Consider the following 21,339-nt stretch of genomic DNA (forward strand, 5'->3'; position numbering starts at 1 on the left):
CGTCTATGCGAAGAGTAATTAGTTCTCCTAAATTTCATTCGTCGAAAATTTTTAGCGATGTTAGCAAGGGAAAATGATCGTTGCTGAAAAATCTAGGGATATTCTTAATAAAAACAAACTTGCAATTGAGGCATCAAAAAAATGATTGGAAGGGAGAAAACGTAACGTACAAAAACAAATCTGGGATGTACTCGCACGAAAGCTGCCTCAAATCGTTTCTGCTTTTCGTAATCTCTCGCTTTAAGAGATGCGTAAGACGTTTGCGTGTACGTTTATGTGCAAAGTTTTGTCTCATGTACAGAAGTATAGAATAGTGTGGTATTTAATCTTGTGCATAATGCGCTATAACTCCCAACCGCACCAGTTGACTCTATTTCCTCTTATTCTGACAATCTTTTTGTTTTCAATTCATTACAGCAGGAATCGAATCAATGACGAGCACAAACCAAGTTCAATTTAAGAGTGTTTACATTATGCACCTTTTTATTAAAATTCTTAAGATTGAATTATAACAATTTTTTAGTTGGCGATACACAATGTCATACCTGCACGCAAAATAGTTGCTATGTCCATTTATATTTTCTCAGACTACAGCAGATCAATTCTGGTAACGTGGAAACTATGCGTGACCATTGTGACAACCTCGTTATAAAATAAAAAAAGATGATTTGCTTATACACGTTTTATTTTTTCCAAATACTTCCACTCCGATGTAAAAAGATTAAAATCAAACGGGCAGAATATTTTCTATCATTTTCCCTTTACCCTAAATGTCATGGTCACCACTGAATACAGATCGTAGAAAACTGTCAAACGTTTATGAGGCAGCACCTTACAAAGCGGTCTCCCTTTATAAAGCGGTCGTATTCGCCCTTCACCGAGTCCTAACGGCGTTTTTGTGGTGTCCTCTACCTGTACTTAACGGTCACTTAAAGTGGAACCATCCAAATGAAATAATAATAATCTTTCAGGTTAAATTTGATCCATTTTCCTCCCGAAATCAATGCTAGTAGTATTTTTGAATGATTCTTTGTACATGTAGTGGTTAATCATGGTATAAAATGGCGATTTTACGGGTTTTTTTTAATACCCCTATTTTGTGGAAGCTGTATCAAGCTGTATCAAGAAATTAACTTTTCACCTCTCATTGTCACTATCTCGCCCCATTTCAATGACAATATTCAAACCAGAAATATCCCAATGTGTAGACAAGGACAAATATTGATAACAAATTCCTGCAGAACAATGGCGAAACAATGGTCCCAATCAGATGTTTTCCACTGTGAAACTTTCTCGCTATAAAAAATTAATTCATTTCACGCAGGACTGCCAGCAGGTTTCGGTGGAATAGAATTTTTGTCTCTTTCAAAAAGAGTAACGACAAAAGTTATGAAATAAAATTGCTTTGGTGACCTTGAGTAATAGCCGTAAAGCCATTTGTTATATCGGATTTTTTTTAGAATAACGAATGGTTTTTAGAGTGATAATTTGATTTGTGGAGTTGTCAATTTATTGTAAAATATTTGTTTTACATTTCTCTAGAGCACAACATTCGTACAAAAATATCATTATTGTGGAGATACGTCTTTCAATTACCAAACACATTTATTTAAAGATTTCAACAGGATTATAGCTGTCACCGCCTTGATAGGATTATAGATGTCACTGCCTTGATACCAATTGATATCGATTAATTTATGAAAGAGAAAAGTTTTAGTTTGCAGCCTCACCATCTAATATGAGCTTCAAAACGCAACAACATACCTCCAGATAGATTGAAGGATCTCCCCGCTTAATACCTTAAGACGGATTGGTGTCTAACTATGCAGCTTAGGGACAAGGTCACCTGTATGCAGTCAAAATAGCTGAAACTGCCCAAAATGTTTGATATTCGTTATTGTTAACCACTTTGACGATCTCTATCCTCAGCCACTCAGATTTTCACTGCTTATATATGCACCCCTTCCTTGTCTTTTTGTTTTTGTTTTTGTTTTTTAATTTACGAGCTGATATTTTGTCATCTTCTTCATGCTGAAGGAAGTTTTGGATGGCTTTAAATATTACTCAAACTTTATGACTAGCCATTTTAAGTTTTAACTGTAAGGAAAAGTTGTTCTTTAAGTTAAAGCAATGACGTCGGAGACCCGCAAATGCTCTGATCGCGAAAAGAGACAAAGTGTTAGCAGGTGACAGCAAGCTTTTGGTGATTAACGAGTACAGATAGATAATTTTTGGTCAGAACGAAATGTTATATACCCACCTGATAATTTATTTTGAACTCGTTCCACTTTTTTTCTCTTCTGTCGTTTTCACGAGAGCATTTTTGCGAATCCTTTCAAGCTTCGTGGATCGCAATGGTACAGTGACTACACAAAAGACTGAGACTGATGCATTTAAGTGTGGGCTCCTGGAGAAGTTTAGATTCTATTTTTTTCACTTCAAAGCAGGATATTGAATTTTTATAACGCATGCTGTAATCATCATTCGCACAAAACACTGATAACTTCAAAAAGCTGCAGGGTGCCTTTTTCATGGGGTGAGAGGCACAGGTTCGAGCTGCTGTTAAGAAGTCAAGCAGTTAAACTGCTGTTGGGACATGAATCAAATAACTGATAGAATCGTTTGCTTGGAGAGAAATCAATGCAGACTGTGACAGACAAAACATTGATAAGCGCATTCCTTACGGAGAAAAGAGTGGTGTGATTTTATCCGATTGATTGGAAATATTCGGGGAATTGTTTGGCGTCAATTCTTATGCCTTTGAAAAAAATTCAGAATTTTTGAATAATAAACGTGAAGCGAATTCGCGAAATAAAGGTTGTTATACAGGTTCTTCTATGTCAGTTTCCATTATATTCAATATTTATCGCCGCTTTTATTTCAGTCAACGGGATAGTTTTTATCTCTGATTTGAAATTTTACCGAAGGGGTGAATAGTCGAGGCATCTTTGAAAAGGGCTTTGTATGAAGTGTAAATCAGCCAAGTTTAAGGAGATATCTCGTTCCACTAGGTTCAAGGTTAAGGCAAGGGTAATGGATTTTAGACGGTATAGCCCGGTGTGTTACCAGAAAAAAGGGGCCGACGCTCAGACTTATTTTAGTGAATGAACAGAAGGAAAAGGAACCTATTGAGAAGATCAGGTTGGGAGAGAAAGGGGTACGACTGGTGGAATATGCTCTATCCTTTAGCCATTAATGAAATCGAGGCAAAGTTATCTGACAAAACTCATGACTGTTGTCACGTTAACTTTTTGTTCTTATTTCAGACATCATGGCTCTGTTGTTTAGGGGGCAGACAACTTTATCCAAGAGATAAATCGCTTTTTAGGGGACGAGTGCTAACAAAACGTGCTGCACAATCCACCATGAAACCAGTGAAATGCCATGGGGTGTTTTACGTGAAAAAGTATCTTTGAGATTCATCCGTAACCCAGTTAATACAAATATCTGTTGAAAATTGTAAATCTTTGATACGCCGCATTTTGATTCGTCTAAGCTCGACTGAATAGTATTTTAAGCGTGAATACGGCCCCATCAATCGCTATCAAGATGATTACATTTCTTTGATTGCACTGCCTCTCAGTCAACCAGCGGTGCGACCAAAATTAATATTCGTAATAAAATCATAAAAAAACACTCTGCGGGATGAGGGCGAAAGAAAGAATGAGAGAGATCGGCGGTCATAATATACAGGTGAATAATGCTTATTGATGGAGTTAGTTCAGGCCGGCGGGTCATGACGCACGAACCTCGCTGCTCACGGCAAGTACTTCGTGGCCTCGTGCCAAATTTTTTCTGTCCGGCGTTGAAGTTGAAAGTTCTAAATGATAAACTGTTTTGCAATAAAATATCGCAGAATGCTATCCTAATTCTTTTAAGTCTTCTGCGATTCCTTTCACAATTTAACCTTCAGACATTTCTGCAGTGACATCCTCTAGCTACTCCTGACTGTTTTTTCTTTTGCGAGGTTTGTCTGCTCTTTTAAATAATGTATACTGATCTTAATTAGCTCACTTAAGGTACGGCCAATAATTAGTTCAAGTTATAGATACTCTTTCACTGCTAATGGCATAAAGGCTAATCGAGGCGGCGGAGAGGCGATATTCATTTACAGGGAAAAAGAAATTTACAAAGAGAAAAGATTACGGAAACTCATCGAAAATCCATAGGCATTAAACGAAAGAAAATTGGATCAATAAAACTGAAGTTATTCCTAAATAGTGATGTTTTACAAGCTATTAAGATAATGCTTTAGATTTTTCAATCACATGAGAGACTTCAATAAGGTTCTTATCTAGCTTTAGGTTATCTAGATGTATTTACTTCATCTTCTTATGCAATTTGGATTCACAAGGCGATCTGATACAGGAAGGAATAGCGTTCCAGCCTTGATTAATTCCCTTAACAGCAAAGCGCATCTCTGACTGTCATTTTCACCGCCTGTTTTATTTCAGGAATTTTCCAGCAGTAAAGAAACGGGTTCAACGCCGAATTTAAATATACTAAAATCACTGATAAGTCCCAGATTAGAACATTAAATGATGACAAATGATTATTGAACAAAGATGTAACTATACCAAAGGGAAGATAGCAAACAAATAATGCCACCTGAACCCACAGCACACTAGACACTGCCTTACGGTATCGCGGTATATCCATTGCAATTTGCTGTCTCCGTTGCTGTTGACATGGACGATCTTGCACTTCGAATTGGTGGCGGCGAATTGTGCAGAAAATCATTATACACGAGAAGACCGTGGTTGTCAGACTGCAGGACACGATAATCAGGCCATACCAAAAAGTTATCAGGAAACTCACTAGGTACGATATTGCCGCGACGCTACAGACGATCCAAAAGATAAGTATAAGAGAAAAGGTTCGCTTCAGGGTTACCACTTGTCTGTATCTCAGGCCTAACAACAGGGCTAGAAGTCTGTCCACACTTACTGCAGTGACTGTCAACAGGGAAACTGTTCCCAACATATAACCCACGATGAAAGATATAGCTGAAGAGAATTGACAAAGGTGCCATTCACCCAGGAGGAGAGATATCAGATAGGCAATGTTGCTTGGTTCTGCAATGAGACCAACTAAAAGATCCGTCGTCGTTAGACAACGGAGCAACAGTTTAGACGGCGGATGAAGGGAACAATCCTTGCAAAGGGCAAACAGGATGAGAGCATTTCCAAGAAAGGCAACGACGGATACAATTGTATTTATCGTTATTAGATAGAATAGTTGCCCTTGTACTGCGCTTGTGGCATCCATCGAGCATCGCATCTTTTGGAATGTTTCAGCCTGCCCTTCGGTTCGGGTGTAGTTTGCACTCGTCATTTTAACTTATCTACCTATGTGTAGCTTTCTAGACACATTAAGCGTAAGACGCGTAGACAACGGGAAAATTACTCTGAAACTGAAAAAAAAAAAGCAGGTGGGCACGAATTTAAATATTAGCTCTGTACATAAGTTTCAAAAACAGAAATTGGCAAAATAAATTTGCCAAACTTTCATTTTCATGTGTTCGTGTTGTTTTAAACTGATAAAAGTCCATTTAAACCATTTCCGTTTGTTTTATAAAGTAATGTTTATCTTTTTTGGAGTGATGTTTTTAATTGCGCCGAAAAGGTAGCGAAATATTTCAAGCGAAGTCGGATTAGCTGAATAAGTTTTACGATTAAACTAATATTCAAATCTATAGTTAACCAAAGAGCTGAAGTCTTTCGCGTGGCTCTTAAGCTCTGAAATGAATGCTGGAAAATTTCTACTACTTTCCTAATTATTAATTTACTTACCATACTGATTAAAATTAATCACAGAATCATTTCCTTGCTTTTCTAGCGTCTCTGTCTCAGAATCCTTTCCCAGTCATTTCTCGAATAGTGATTCTCTATAAACAGCCCGTGAAGATAAGTAATTACAATGTGAGAAAAAATGGGACGCGTCTGAAAAAGTTCGAAATGAACAGCATGCATTCATACTGCCATATCATCCTAAATATATAATCATTTTTACTGCAGTCTGTTTCATAATTTGCATCAAAGATTGCATAATGGGGGAGAAAGATCATGATGAGGAGTTGATCCTTTAAGAAGATATGACGGATTTTTTTAATAACGGTTTGGCATTTCTTTAATGGCGGAAATGAAAAAAAAATGGCTCAGTTTCCTTTGTTTGACATGCGACTTATCGGCAGCTTTCTTAATATGGAAAATACTACGTTATCAGGTATCAATATTGATCCCCTCTTCCCTATCCAGCTATCATTACCTTCACCTCCGGCAAAGTGAAAGTTTAATTTTTCTTTCCAAAATTATTGGTAAATTAGTAACTTTTTTCCAATGAAAATGTTGGCCACATATCTTAATGGGCACTCACTCACTTAGTTAACTTTAGCTGACTGTCAAAACATACAGAATGCTCTAGTTAATATCTCAACATCCAGCAAATGGAACAATACCTTCTCGGACTTCTCAAAGTAAAGTAACGTGACTCCACTTTGTAAGTAATCACAAACTCGTGCAGTTTCGTACTCGATTGGAAAGAGAGTTTTGCATTACGCGCAGGAATTGATAAATTTTAGATGGAGTGAAGTCTTTATAGGAGAATATCACCATTAGGGTGTGTATAAATTTCTTCTATCATTTTATCCACTTCCGGCAAAAGTGAGAGTTTTAATTTTATTTCAACATTTCTTAAGAATTAACCTCTTACCAATAAATAGGTAGATAGGAAAAATCCGAGGAAACCTTCTGCAATTCTTTTTCTCAGATAAGCAAACTTTATCGAATTATATTTCTTCCAAATATAGCAAAGAAGAACATTTACATACATTATTCATTAATAATATTTAAAATTACTTTATTTACAAAAAAATCCCGCTTCCTCTTAATTGTCAAACTAAGTGATAATGACTTACGTTAAATTAAGTTTCGACGACGAACTCAAATGGAGCAGAAATTGACTTAACTTTTGTCAGTATATATTATCTTTTGTGACTTGCTAATGCTCTAATTCCATATACAGTTAAATGCTTGCCTAATCGTCCCCTTGACAACTTGTCTAATTTCACTAATCCTCCAGCAGTAAAGAAATGGGTTTAACGACGAGTTAAGATAAACCAGACTCACTGTTACCGTCCAAGAGACAAAATACGATGATGAAATGCTCTCATGACTAAACAAAGCTATGATTATACTATATGGAAGATAGCAAACAACCAACACCGCCTGCACCCACAATGCAGTGTACACTGCCTTTCTGTATCGAGCGATGTTTAGTATTGTTTGGTTGGTTTGTTGTTGTTGGGTGCGTTGTTTCACATCGATCTGATGACGACGAATTGCGAAGAAAATCTTTGTGTAAGAGAGGATTGCGGTTACTAGACATAATGTTATTACTATGCGACCATACCAAAATGTTATTTGGTGACCTACTAGATACGTTGCAGAGACTAAAGAGGACAGAACCCAAAAGGTTGTAAGGACTACAAACATTCTCTTTACGGTTACTATTTCTCTGTATCTCAGCCACATGAACAGGGCTAGAAGTCTGTCCACGCTTATTCCAGTTAAAGTTAGTAAGGACACTGAACCTAACATATAACCTGCCATGAACGATGCTACAGCTGAAAATCGACAAAGATTCACATCGTAATTGATAATGGACGTTAAATAAGTGATATTGAGTGGCTCCACAATGAGAGCAACGCATAGGTCAGTTATTGCTAAACAACGGAGTAAAAGTCGAGACGGTGTTGGAAGGGAAGAATCTTTTCCAAGGGCAACTAAAATCAGCGTGTTTCCAATGAATGCAGTGACAGATATGATAATGTTCAGCAATAGAATGTATGTTAAAATCTCGTGTATTCCACTCGTCAAGACCATTGAGCACCGTATTTCTTCAAACGATTTAGCCTGTACTACAGCTCCGCTATAATTTCTGATCCCCATTTTTCCTGAAAACGTGGGATGTTTCGACGACAGCAAGTTTGGGTGCGTCTGCGTCTGTGTACTGCGTTCTAATGAAGTTAAAAGAAAGGAAAGTAGGGAGTGTATAAGATGTTTGCTTACCACATTTCGATCCATTAAGACTTAAGTCAAAGGCGGTATTTTAATTTCCGGCTTCCTAACTGTTACGTTAATTTATGAAGAAGGACAGAACTCTTTCTTAATGGTACTATTAATTTTAAGGCCAAGTAATTGAAAAAAGGATTAAAACCAATTTTAATTTTTTCAGGAGTCATAATTCATTTGAACAAATATTTGAAGCTATTTTAAATTCTTAAAATAAAAGGGTAGCGATGCTGATTGGTTATACTAGTAAGGGACTCCATTTGGCTATCCACTTAAAGCATGTCATAAAATTTAACTAATATCTTCCAAATACATGAGGCAAGCGGCGTTATTTGAGATGTAGATGTCAAAGCGAGATGTCAACGTGCCTCAATATTGATCAGGTACCGCCACAAAAAAAAAAAAGCAAAAACGAAAACAAAAACAGAAAACAATATTCTTAAAAGTTACCAACCATGTAAGCGATCTAGAGATGATTAGTTTAGATCCAGGACCAAACTGATCAATCCTCCCACAGAGCCAGCCGGACTAACGATACAAATACGGCACTACTAATGTACAGTCGCAATATATGTGAATGGAAAGGATTATTTTTAAGAGTATGCTTTTACTTAAGGTAAACTCAGTTACGACTATGATTAAGCTGTGCAACTAGACCTTGTTCCACAGAAAAAAAGGCGGCTGAAGGCGCGTGCCAATTTTTAATTTTCGAGTTACATTAATAAGCTCATTTGAACAATGCTGTTAGTTTGAGGAAAATTCGCGAACGTCAATTACGGTCTTCCTTTGTAATTTGCTGTACTAACTCATATGAAACAGAACTTCCTCTCCTAATATTGGTTTTCGGCATAAGTCATGGAAGGAATGATTCTAATAACTTCATCATCCACAATTAGAATGAGGAACAGATATTTTTAATCGATAGTTACGTTCTCTTTCAAAAACATTCAGGGGCAAAATTCAAGGAACGAAATAAATTTATGGCAAGGAAAAAAGTGAGCGTTGAGGAACAGATAATGTCCAAGAACAGATATACGAGCATATTTTCGCGATAAATAGAGGCCATTTTTTTCTTATCCTCCAAATATTTTGCAACGCGCGTGAAAAATGTTTAGAAAAAGCTCACTGTTTTCTGCGTGGTATGTTTTCTTTTGAGCGTTCTCTGGCACGACTTAAGGAACAAACATTTATTTCCCTTCTTCTGTAACAATGGTAAACACTCTCTCATCTTAAATCGAATTTTTAACCAAAAGTTTGTCGTAGTGGACGTAAGGTTTGAAAATTGGAGGGTATCACTTAAGTGATATCCTCGGATAACCCCAGTTTTAGCTGGGGAGTATTTGTTAATGAGATGCGTTAAGACCAGTCGCGCGCGAGCAAGAATATTTGATGAATCATGAAGTTAATTTATGGTGAGTGAGGGAGCATTTTGTGGTTGTCATTAGAGGGGGGACATGTTTGTTTGTTCATAAAATCGTACCAGGGAACACTGAAAGGTGAACATCCTACACAGTGAACGGTTAACTGTTCTTAAACACTTTTTTTTATAGTAATTTGAAAAAAATAGTTGAAGGATGATAAACAAAATAGCCTCCATTTGGCGCGGAAATATACTTGTTCGTTCTCTCTTCAAGGACGAGATTACTTATGTTTGCGGGAAACCTTAGGCGTGTTGACTTAAGTCAAGGAAGATGTTATTCAGTGACAGCTAGATATGATCTTTTATGACACATAATATAAATAATGTAGATGCAAGTGCGAATAGGACCAAACTCGGTCCTGACAGGATACAAGTAAGTTCGAAAAACGCAAACTTGGGTTTTTTCGCAGAGTTAGTGCTGTAAATAATTAAATCATACAGTTTTTCGTCAAATATGTGTTTTTCAACTTTGCTGTCATTATTTAGTTAAGGGCACGGGTTTCTGTACATTCTTGCTGCCCAAGCCATTTGTTTAGCCTTCACGTGCACGTCACATAACTACGTGTTTGTTTTTACTTCTGAAACTGAGAGACCCAGCTTTCTCTTTACGAAATAATCCTGAGAGAACTAACGATCAATGAGGATAACAGTTATTCCAACGCAATGTATCAAAGAAAATTTTTTCTGTTTGTTAGGCCGCTATTTGGCGGTTACAATTTACGCCGGATAACTCTAGGCACGATTTGTGAAGGCTTTGATTGATGCTGTCGATTTCACTTTGGTGGTAATTCAGGATTTTGACTGAACGTCAATAAACAGTATGCTCAAAAGATTGCTCAAAAGTTAAAATAATCCGTTGTTGTTGTTTCAAACATTATTAGCATTAAAAACATTTAAAATTAAAAATTAGCATCAAACATTATTAGCCAGAAATAATAGTTTACCAAATCGTATAAACTCTGACTTAATGACAAGAGCCCCGTCTGTTACCGCATCAACATTGTCACGTTTTGCTTTCCCTATTTCCTACCTTTTTTTGCACCGATGAATGCTCTCTCAATTCTGCCACACTGCGAAAATTTTTGAGCTACGAACGAAATCGCGCTTTTCTCTGCCTCTTGTCATGGCGAAGTGGCAAAGGGCAAGCTAAGTGAGAACTAGTCAACATTATATGTGGATACTCGCTCTGCGACCATATCTCATCCTCATTGCTTCTCATTTAAACCAAATGAGGAAATGTAATTTGACGAGTTCGACATTTTCTTTATTGTACGAAGCAGAGTTATCAAGTCACATCTCGTTTAATTAAGTAGGTCCGTTTCGGCAACCATTGGATACGTACAAACGTTGAATAATCGATAAACTTTTGGTGGCTTGACTCAATCGCCCCATGGTGATAGTTGGCACGATTTCCGCTTAGTCCTTCAAACATGGTTGCTATCAAGTTGTGTTTATTTGCGTCAAAGCGAAACTTGAAATCGTATTAGATAGCAATAAAAGGTTTCCCTTTTTGATCAAAGGTAAAATTTGAGAAATAAGATTGATTCGTTTCGTTTCCACATGTGTTAGAAGCAAAGCTGTTCGAGGGTGAGGTACCACTTACGACGTTCGGCAAGGACTGGATGTTATACGTTACTCAGTTCATTGAAATATTTCCTGTGTTTTGAATACTGGGAAGAAGACCTGTTAAATATTTGCTAAGAGCGTGGGACGAACTCCTTAGCTGTTCTATGAGATATCTAGTTGGGTCTCATCACTGATCATTTCCACTAAGATTCGCGTTGTCATTGCATCTATTGTGATAATTATTGAGTTTAAATATCTTTTCTGCGCTCTGTTACGGAAAAAGTGCTCTTGTTAACTGCATAAATGAGGAGGAACTTGTCTAATGTAGTTTTTACAGCATTTCTCACTTCGCTTATCTTCCAGAAGTAAAGAAACGGGTTTAAAGATGAGTTAAAGTACACTAAGGATATCGTAACCTCCAAAAAGAAAAATTTTGATGGCGTGAGTTTACTATTACTAAAGAGAACACCCACAACACCATAAGGAATATAGCAAGCAACTAAAGCCAGTTGGACCCACAATGCACTGATCACTGCCCTTCTGTATCGCGCCAGGTTCCTAGCTTGACCCGCTATTTCATCAGAGGCATTTTCTTGTGCACGAGTTCGATGGTGGCGTAATGTAAAGAAAATCTTTGTATAGGAACAAATTGAAATGAAAATACATGACGGTATGAAAATGTAGCCATAAAGAAAGGTGATAAGATGGTTTAAGAGATATAGTGTGGCAGCCGCAGTGGAAACAAACCAAAAGGTAATCACAGCCGCATATGTTCGCTTTAAAGTTACAATGAGTTTATATCTCAGCCCCAGTAACAAAGCGAGAAGTCTGTCCACGCTTATTGCCGTTATTGTTAACAAAGATACGGAAGACAAAATATAACTTGTTATGAAACATGCCTTATATGCATAGAGACAAGTGTTCCAATCCTCCTTTAATAGGGACACCCAATAATTGATATTCAGGGGTTCTGTGATCAGACCAACGCAGAGATCAGTTGCTGCCAGACAACGTAACAAAAGCTTCGAGGGCGGATGAAGCGAAGTTTCCTTTCGAAGAGCCACCAGCACGAGAGTATTTCCAAGAAATGCAACGACGGAAAGAAAGCTATTAAACGCTATGAGATATTTGAGATGTCCTTCCATTCCTCTTGTTAAGGAGTCTAAGCATCGCCGCTGTTCAAACACCCCAGAGTATTTTTCGCCATCAGTAAAGTTTCCTTTTTCCATAAGATGAGTTGTTTCTAATAAATATAACCCGAACGTAACGATTAAAAGAAAAGTACTTGGATATTTTTAAATATATCTCTTGCTACGCGTGTATAATTTGGGAGGAGAAGATTTAAATTTTGTTATAGTACGAAAATGAACCTGACTTGCCTTGTCCAAATCGAAGCAAACTGCCGCTTTGCAACTCTAGGAGTTAAAGGCTTTAGGGGGAAATACGGAACCACAATCAATTTGATCGCCTGCTGTCAGTAAAAGGACGGAAATGATTTTATATTTTCAAATTCTAATGGAAACAAATATTGGTCTGTCACCTGATTTTTAACTAAAGTTACACAAGAGCTGATTTTTCCTGCATTCAAAATGAAGACACATTTGCGTCGAGGTCTTATTCCAACAAACTTTATAAATCATGCTGTTTCTAAGATTGATGCTTTTTAATTACAAATATGCATTTAAAAAGAATTTACGATATCACATATTCCCTTAAGAGATTTTTGGCCGATTGAAATTGAACTGAGTAATTTACTAGTTCCTACAGTGTTATTGACACTGCTGATTTGTTGTATTTCAATGTTAAGTGCAATTTATCTTTCATTTGATCACAAAGTCTTGCGGTCGGATGTATTTAAGCGCCTAACGTCTCTTACTGACAGCTATAGTTCTATATCCCCGTTAACGTCTATTGGTAAAATCTTTGCTTCCATTATGAAAGACGTCACATTGCAGATTATTCTGTCAACCGTAGGCAAAGTTGACGAATATCCTCCTGCAAGCCAACCTCGAGCGCAGGGTAATTTTTGCTCTTTGTCAGCGTTTTGATCGCCAAATGACCTAGGTATGTCATGTATGGGGAATTATTATCTACTCAATACATATTATGTCCTATACTTTACATACATACAGTAAAGTCCATAATAATTCCCCATACATGACCTGCCTACAACAAAAAGCGACCATACCGCTGACAATGAGCCAAAATGACCCTGGGCTCGAGATTTCGAGATCGAATGCAATCTTGAGCTTAAACTTGAGTCGGGTTGTGGTGTTTTGCCACAGATCAAACGTCGGCTCAAGTGGCAATGTTGTAAGGAATTAGTGACGTGCTCTCAGGCTGTCTCACACGAGTAAAAAACAAGAACTCAAGCCAGCAAGTCACTGTATTTTAAAGACATCGTATGTCAGCTTTCAAACTCTTTACGGTGGCCAATCTACGTTAACGACTCAGTTGATAATACTAAATTGCGGGTATATGTTTGATGTTTTAATTTTTTCATAAAGTCATAAATGAGTACACTAATATAGACATTTCTCATTTTATTCTGTTGTACTCAGATTCTGTAAAATACTCTCAGAGGGGGGACAAACAATTTTCAAATTCAGCTTTTTTAACAGGATTGTTGATAGGTGGAATGCTTGACCACGGTCAACTCCTTGTGCTCCAAGATTTTTAGTTCTAAGAACTGTAAGAAGGGAGTAGCTGATTTCTTGGCTACACGAGAGTCTCCTGCATATTTTAAGTTTGAAAATTTGAGTGAGTCAGATGCTTGGGGAATTTAACGGATTCTTTGTTATGAACAAATAAAGAAGTCTTGACTGTTCTCTGCTCTGTTGTAAAGCGCTTAGGAAGCAGCTAGAGCACTCAAGAGGTGAGGCGAAACTCTCAACCACGTCTTGTGTTTTCCCATTGACTTCTTTCCTCTTTTATCCACTTCCTGCGTGTTTTCCAACAGAACAGAGCACAGTCAACGCTTCTTTGTTTGTTAATTTTTAGGGAATTTCTTATTTATACGTTGTTGAGTTGTTGATAGGGTCAGTTAAAAGACCGGAGTTAAAGAGGGTGGTTTTTGTTAGTTAAGTTAGTGAGTTTTTGTTAGGGGGATGAAACCAGAAACTGGTGTAATTCTGGAAATTAAATGAGCTGAAAAGCGGCGATTTTCACAACTTTGACGAGAAAGTGTTAAGTAGCAATTTAAAAGAAAGCTTGAAGGCGCTGTCATAGTAAGACTCAGTAAGGGAAAGTTCACTCAGGATTTCCCTATTTTTCGAGTGCGTTAGAGAATGGCCCCATATTCCTGTGCTGAACACTGCCCCCGCTTCGTGTGTTTTCGACAACCCTCTGAAAATGCTCCGTTGATAAACAGCTCAAAAGGTAAAAGTGAACGCAACCCAAGAACATGTCATTGAAATCAAACTAAGTGCTGGTAAATTATCCTGAATCTCAAGAATTAAACGCAGATTAATGGGGAATTAACTATGGCAGCATTAAATATTTCCTTTCAAGCTTGGCTATATTCCACGAAGTAACAAGAACTGCTTAAACTTCAATAGCTGGATAAAATTAACCGCATGGGTCCCCAGCGTGTAGATACGGGGGTTAGGTAGTTTTCAAATACCTATATATTGTATTTTTTCGATTAAACGCGATAGCCAATCTAAAGAATGCGGCACTCAGAGTGGAGTACACATTGAAACTGTAATGATGTAGTTTTAAGTATTGTATTGTAAGATCATAATGATGTTTGTTAAAATAATAAATTAATTGAAAAGATAATAATAAAAAATTGCGAAATTTTTTTTATTAGAATATTATGACAAAACAAAATAAATCTATATTACACATAACAAGGGAGTAGTCTACATCATTCTACTTATACAATTTACGGGCCAAATAAGTAAGATGCTGTCTTGGCAAAGAAGGAATTCATTGGATCGTGAAGTCAACACCTCAAATGTTTCTGATTTTTCCTGGCTGAATATTACATTTCTCTTCCTTGAAGTTCGTTTGAGTAGAACCAGCCTCGGAACTATAATGTTACCCAAAGACAGATGTTGCTTCTGAGCTGTTAGCCTACTCGTAGCCGTACCCTCACCCCCCCCCCCCCCTTTTGCCTATCCTTTTGTCAATTCTGATTGACTAGAGTTGGTAATTTATTTTCATTCTAACAAACAAGATGGTGAACAAAATGCTTTCATGGTCGACTTTTCAGACAACAGCGATCTACGACGAGGTTTTAAGGCAAGTTTGCACGACGTTTGGGATAGAGACATTTCAAGAACAGCAGAAAGCCATAGATATATTTTTCGAAGTTAACGATGTCTCTGTTTCGTTACCAACTGGCTATGGGAAATCTTAAATATATCAAGCAGTGCCAGTGACCGATCGCCTCTCCTCTCCAGAACAACCAGTCACTATATTTACCGTGCCAACAAACTTTCGGTCTCTTTGCTAAAGGTATTGCGAAGCTATTGAATTAAAGCTAGTTGTTTCTTGCAACGAATATTTCGAATGAGAAAAGTTTGCAGCGTAACTATCTCTCAAAGAAATCTGTAAAAACCTTGAGATTCTGCGGCAAACGATCCAACTTTTTTCGACGACTGTGGCATTGTTTACAAATGCAAGCAAAAAGAGCGTTGACGTTGAAATCTAGTTTCGTAAACGCGATGCTAATCGAACATTGTCCTCTTCTTACTCTATACCAAAAATCTAAAGCAAAGTACATATTTGTACTTGGACGCTGAATTGCAAATTTGCCCAAAAAATGGAAAATGAATTCCCTTTAATGTTGTTGTTTATCTTCCGTTTCACCTTGAGGTCGTGGGGGGGGGGGGGGGGGGGAGGAGGTGCGGTTACACGTGTGAGTGGTGACACTTCTGTGACTTGTTCATGGACTAAACCTGTGATGGGCAGCAAAGTGCTTGTCTAATTGTCGCCTTCACTTCTTGTCTCACCTCACTAATTTTCCAACAGTAAAGGAAAGGGTTAAGCGTAGAGTTTAACTTAACCAGAGTTACAACACATTCTAAGACAATCAAGTCAAACGTAGACAATTTTTCTGTGGTAAGGTTGACTGTTGTAATACTGTACGGTAGAAAGCAAAGTACGAGTGCCACCTGCACCCATAATGCACTGTATACCGCTTTCCTGTATCGCATCATATTTAGGGAGACTTGCTGGCCCGGTTGTTGCGGGTCATTAACTTGCATTTGATTCTGGTGACGACGGAGAGAAAGAAAAATAGTTGTGTACGAGAACGTTGCTGTCATAATACAAAATGGTGTAACGATGTAGTTATGCCAGATGATTACTTGGGGATTCACAAAGTAGGAATTCGCGGTGACTGTGGCCACAACCCAAATGATGATCACGAAGACATATGTTCGCTTTAAAGTAACAACATGTTTGTACCTCAGCCCCAGTAACAAAGCAAGAAGTCTGTCTACACTTATGGCGGTAACTGTAAACAGAGAGACTGAAAATAGAGGAAAACCTACCATAAAACGCGTGGTCACTGCATAGCGACAGAGTTTCCAATCTTCGTGGATGAGAGAAAGCCGATAAACAGTTGCAACCGGCTCCAATATAAGACCAGCGCAAAGATCTGTTGTTGCCAGACACCTATACAAGAGTTTGGACGGTTGATACAGGACAGTTTCTTTGTGAAGCGCGACAAGGATCAAGGTATTGCCAAGAATAGCGTTAAAGGCTAAAAAGACGCTGATAACTGAAATGCCTATCAAAGCTTTATATTCCTCATCTGTCCATCCTCCTGTGCATCGTAGTTGGACAAGATATTCAGTTGGATCTCTTGCATCTCCAGTTATGTTTACTTGTGTCATTATCACTATTGCAGCATACCAACATCCAAGGAAGGACTTCTCCTAGTTCCGGCTCGTTTAAAGGCGGTTACCGGTTACCATCTCAATTTTGCTTTCCAATCTTTTCCTTTAAGAGAAAAATAATATCCTTTGCTCTTTAGTAATTGTTTCTCGTCGCTCTGTAGGCGTGTGGCTGCTTTTTTAAATTTGTTTTCAAGAGAGCCTATTCAGTCCATGTGATTCAGTGCCACTGAAGGCAATATACCATCTGTCTATTATAACGAGACATTCGAAAGAGGATATTGCACGCTTGATATGAGCGCAGATTCCTGCTCTATTATGCCAACTGGATATATGAAAAGAGTTTAACTATTAGAGCTGCTTTCAAGCTGTCTAACCTTTCATCTCCTATGAAAGGAAAGGAGCAGAGGAAAGTATTTTTGACATTGTTAATTAAGCACTGTCGTAAGAAAGAGAACCGTCATCGAGCTTTTGTACCAACCCTCTTGTTCTAACTGACATTGGAAACCTTCTGAATAACATCTCTAATGACCACTTGATGGGAAGTTCATTGAATGCGTCCTGCAGTAATATTAGTGCAGTGCTGTGGTGGAAAAATATATATTTGTGGAGCACTATATAATTGATTAATTGAAGTATTCGCGAGATTGTATCCGTCTACGAGAAATGTTAGCTAAGTTTATCAACCTTAAGATCTCTCGTGATAAGCATTATTCTTGGAAAAAAATCACTGTAAATGTTCGACTGGCGTGGAACATTCAACACGGCTCTTCACTGGCTATCGTAACAGCATCCTCCCCCGTTGGAAATGTTTTGAGTCACACAAAAATTTTGTCTTTAACATCAATCTATGTACTTGAAATTGTTGTCCAGGCCGCTTTAACAGAAAATTAAGTCGTTGTCCTGATCTCCATTATAACAGAGGAACTTTAGCATCACTGTTGTTCAAAAGCTTGCCGATAATACACCTAACTGTTATATAGACTATTGATGATCATTTACCCAGAATTTCCCATAGCCAGACCAAACTCATTTGAATTTTTGGACCTGTTATTCACTGCTGATTTTCGATGTGAGCGAAATAGCAAAAGAGAAAATCTTAGTTGTCTTAGAGGTTGGATTCTGTCTACGTAGACATCAAGTTACGCCTTTGACAGCCGGAAAAGTTTTTTTTGATATCTATGATCAGGGTTATATTTCAATTTTTTTTCCAAAATAAGATGAAAAAGAAGTAAAAGAAAAAAAAGATCCTCAGACACAATAGACACAATTAGCGTCGGCAACATTCATATTCTTCACGCACTTGACAGTTTTGGTGCCTATTTCCATTATAGTGTCACCTTATTTAGGAACCAGCCATTGTTTTTGCTTTTTGAAGACCTGGAGCTCACACTTTGAAGCGACACGAATATCAAATAATGTTAATCAACCATGTCTTTTCAGTCGCTCTAGAGTGTAAATACAGCATTAGTTTTAAATCGTTATGTGTGACGTTCCTTTCCAAACTGTATGGCTTTATTGAGCCTCAATGAGGCGGCCACTTCAAGTATTTCGAGAAGCTTTATTTAAAAGTGCCCCATATCAGTCATGTTAAGGTGCTTACACTGTTAAGGAGACGATTTCTATTGGTGACGATTCTCCGGAAATTACGAGCGGTAATTTTGCAGGACTTGAATGTGGCGATTTCACGACTTAAAAGTGGCAATCATATGAAGAGGGCATTAAGGTATAGCACCTTTGAAAAGAACTTAACAGTGATGATAAATCGTTTAAGAACTTTAAAATCCCGAATTTCTGGGAGTGGCAATTCCAAGGAATTCTAAAATGGTTAATTAAGGTTTTAATAACGGTTATTATGATAATTAAGTTCGGATGTAACACGTGTTGTTATTGGTTGAAAGAGCGTGTTTCACTTGGGTTGAAAACACGCAGCTGAGCTAAAACTGTCACGCCACCTGCCAATTTGTGCAATGTCATTTCTCGGACTTCTCTTAAACTTAATTTCGTTAATCGAAAATGAAATTTTGGAATAAGCTGGCCGACAAGTAGCAACAGAAGAACAAAATAAACGTTAGTAAAAATGTCAAGCGCAGCAACTGACGTTGTTATACCGTGAGCAAAGACGAACAGCTCCAAAGAGAAAACGAAATAGACTGTCCGAGTTTTGAAGGTTTTCACACTCAATTAGATTGTAAGCTTACGTATAGTGTCAAGACTCAAACACAGCTTACACTCGTATAGTACACATAGGTTAGTGATTGCTTTTCGGAAGCTGCTTTTGTAGGTACTTCATCCTTCAGAAAGTTGCTTCCTGAGACGTCAATGAGAGCCTCAGTGTATTGCAGTATATCATCATTAAATGATAATAAGGAGTTCGAAAGAGGATATTGCAGGCTTGATATGAACTATGATTCCTGCTCTACAATACCAACTAGATATATTAGCAAAGAGTAAGGTATCGGCACTACATTTAAGCAAGTCTGTTCAACTTTTCAAGACCTTGGTTTGAAAGAATGGGCGTAGGGTACTGCGAACTAGTGTAATAAGCTCTTTCGCAGGAAAGAGAGCTTTCTTTTACTTTTGTAGAAACTACCATGATATAACTGATATGGAAAACCTCCTAAAGAGCATCTTAGAGTGACCACTCGGTGGAGCAGTTAATCAATGTGTCGAGCAGTATAATTATAAAATGCTGAGTTGAAGTGAAAAAATATCCATTTGTGATGTGCATATTTGGGATTCGGGAGATTGTATCCGTAAATTAAAAAATAAAGGCCAAATTGACCGACAGTCAATGTCTCTCGTGATAATCATGATCTTTAAAAAAAGTTTGTATACACGATTTTAATTGTTTACCTTCAAATCCTGCCCCGTTGTAAGGTGTATTTGCAATTTTCTTTAGATTTGGACTAAATATACAATTGTTAGTACATAACTTTTCTAGCACAGCGGTAACATTTCTTCATATTTCCAGACCAAATTAATTTTAATTTTTGGTGTCGCATTGTGACGCGCCCTGGTCTATTATAAACTTTTTTAGGCAGACATCAAGTCATGTCATTGACAACCGGAAAAGTTCCGACTGATAATAAGGGAATAACATGACTTTTTGAGGAAATATTGTTTATTTGCGCCCGCGTAGTGTCATTTGCGGCCCGAGCGCGAAGCAAATGCAAATGACACTACAAGGGCGCAAATAAACAATATTCCCTCAAAAAGTCATGTCATTATCATTATTATCAATAAACAAGGCCAAATGATATCAAGAATGCGAGTTTTAATAATACAAGCTAAGTGAATGACGAATTCAAAGTCACTTCAAATCATCATGTAAGTGTTGATTGAACAAGCTATTAAAGAATCAACTCAGTCCAGTGAACTTATTGAAAATGACCGAAAAAATGCTTAAAATCGTCTATAAATAATAGGCATATCACAAAGTTAACCTTAAAAATGTCCATGCTGGTAACAGAATCATCACAAAGTTAACGGATCAGCTGTAGGGCTGATAATGCATTAGCAGCCCGCGTGTGTTTTGAAGAGGCCGATTTTCTATTTGGCCGCGTATATTGATAATAATAATAGATCAGAGCCCAGTTCTATAAATGGCGGATAACGCAATCCAACGGACAGTTATGTTTTTTTTACCGGAGTTGCATTAGCATCGGTTGCAAACATACTCTTCATGCATTTGAGAATTTTCGTTCGTTTTTCGTTTGTTGATTTACGTCATGAAAAGTGCCTATTGGGATTCGCTTTATGCAAGAATAAGTCGTTGTTTTTCTCTTTTTAAAAATGTTGCAATCATCCCATTTAGCGTCTAAGCGACGAACTGTCAGGAAATGTCTACACTATACTACTATGGAAATATCATGTTCGTTTTTTACTTGTCAGGTGTAAGGTTCCGTTCTAATTTTGTCTCAATGAGTCCAAGTCCCTCATATAAACGACATTAAAGAACTAAAAAGTAATAGGCGACGATTCTAAGGTGCTTAGAAGTGGTAATTTTAAGGGAATTGAAAGTGGCAATTCCAAGACTGAAAAGACGCAATTAAAGGGTACTTTACAGTAACGTTTTGAAGGACTTTTGGAAGCAATTTTAATGAGATGGTGTTTAATTTGTAGGAACTTTAAAGTCCCGAACTCTCAAGGAACTCTCAAGTCGCAATTCTAAGGGCATGATGGCCGCGATCTATCATCACTGATAATTTAATATTTATTTAGTCACATAGGATAATTTAAAGACCAGAGCTCCATACAAATATTGTAGGCGGGTAGCCCACTCGGTTAGCCAAACATACATGCATCATACATACATACATACATACATACATACATACATACATACATACATACATACATACATACTTATACTTTATTTATGCTCGAAATTTACAGTGTAGCTGTAGAGCTAACATCTTCAAGAAAATAAGCT

The 21,339-nt window shown here is 37.5% G+C and overlaps 4 protein-coding genes across 4 annotated transcripts; all 4 read right to left on the reverse strand.

Annotated features, from left to right (window-relative positions):
- Positions 1-3,835: 3,835 nt before the first annotated feature.
- On the reverse strand, positions 3,836-5,988 carry LOC113682478 (adenosine receptor A3-like). Its single transcript, XM_089211396.1, has 2 exons — positions 5,793-5,988; positions 3,836-5,413 (listed from the first exon to the last, which is right to left on the reverse strand). Exon 2 carries the CDS (start codon positions 5,332-5,334, stop codon positions 4,402-4,404), a length of 933 nt encoding a protein of 310 aa, XP_089067522.1. The 5' UTR covers positions 5,335-5,413; positions 5,793-5,988; the 3' UTR covers positions 3,836-4,401.
- A 638-nt stretch (positions 5,989-6,626) lies between these two features.
- LOC113682456 (putative G protein-coupled receptor 45) lies at positions 6,627-11,000 on the reverse strand. Its single transcript, XM_089211646.1, has 2 exons — positions 10,523-11,000; positions 6,627-8,017 (listed from the first exon to the last, which is right to left on the reverse strand). Exon 2 carries the CDS (start codon positions 7,947-7,949, stop codon positions 7,008-7,010), a length of 942 nt encoding a protein of 313 aa, XP_089067772.1. The 5' UTR covers positions 7,950-8,017; positions 10,523-11,000; the 3' UTR covers positions 6,627-7,007.
- A 134-nt stretch (positions 11,001-11,134) lies between these two features.
- On the reverse strand, positions 11,135-12,297 carry LOC113682468 (adenosine receptor A2b-like). Its single transcript, XM_027199636.2, has one exon. The coding sequence runs from the start codon at positions 12,285-12,287 to the stop codon at positions 11,307-11,309; it is 981 nt and encodes a 326-aa protein (XP_027055437.2). The 5' UTR covers positions 12,288-12,297; the 3' UTR covers positions 11,135-11,306.
- Positions 12,298-14,916: 2,619 nt separating this feature from the next.
- On the reverse strand, positions 14,917-17,819 carry LOC149042799 (adenosine receptor A2a-like). Its single transcript, XM_089211208.1, has one exon. It carries the CDS (start codon positions 16,902-16,904, stop codon positions 15,957-15,959), a length of 948 nt encoding a protein of 315 aa, XP_089067334.1. The 5' UTR covers positions 16,905-17,819; the 3' UTR covers positions 14,917-15,956.
- Positions 17,820-21,339: the final 3,520 nt, after the last annotated feature.

The sequence above is a fragment of the Pocillopora damicornis genome, chromosome 7 (assembly GCF_964200805.1).
Source record: "Pocillopora damicornis chromosome 7, jaPocDami1.2, whole genome shotgun sequence".
NCBI classification, from domain to species: Eukaryota; Metazoa; Cnidaria; class Anthozoa; order Scleractinia; family Pocilloporidae; genus Pocillopora; species Pocillopora damicornis.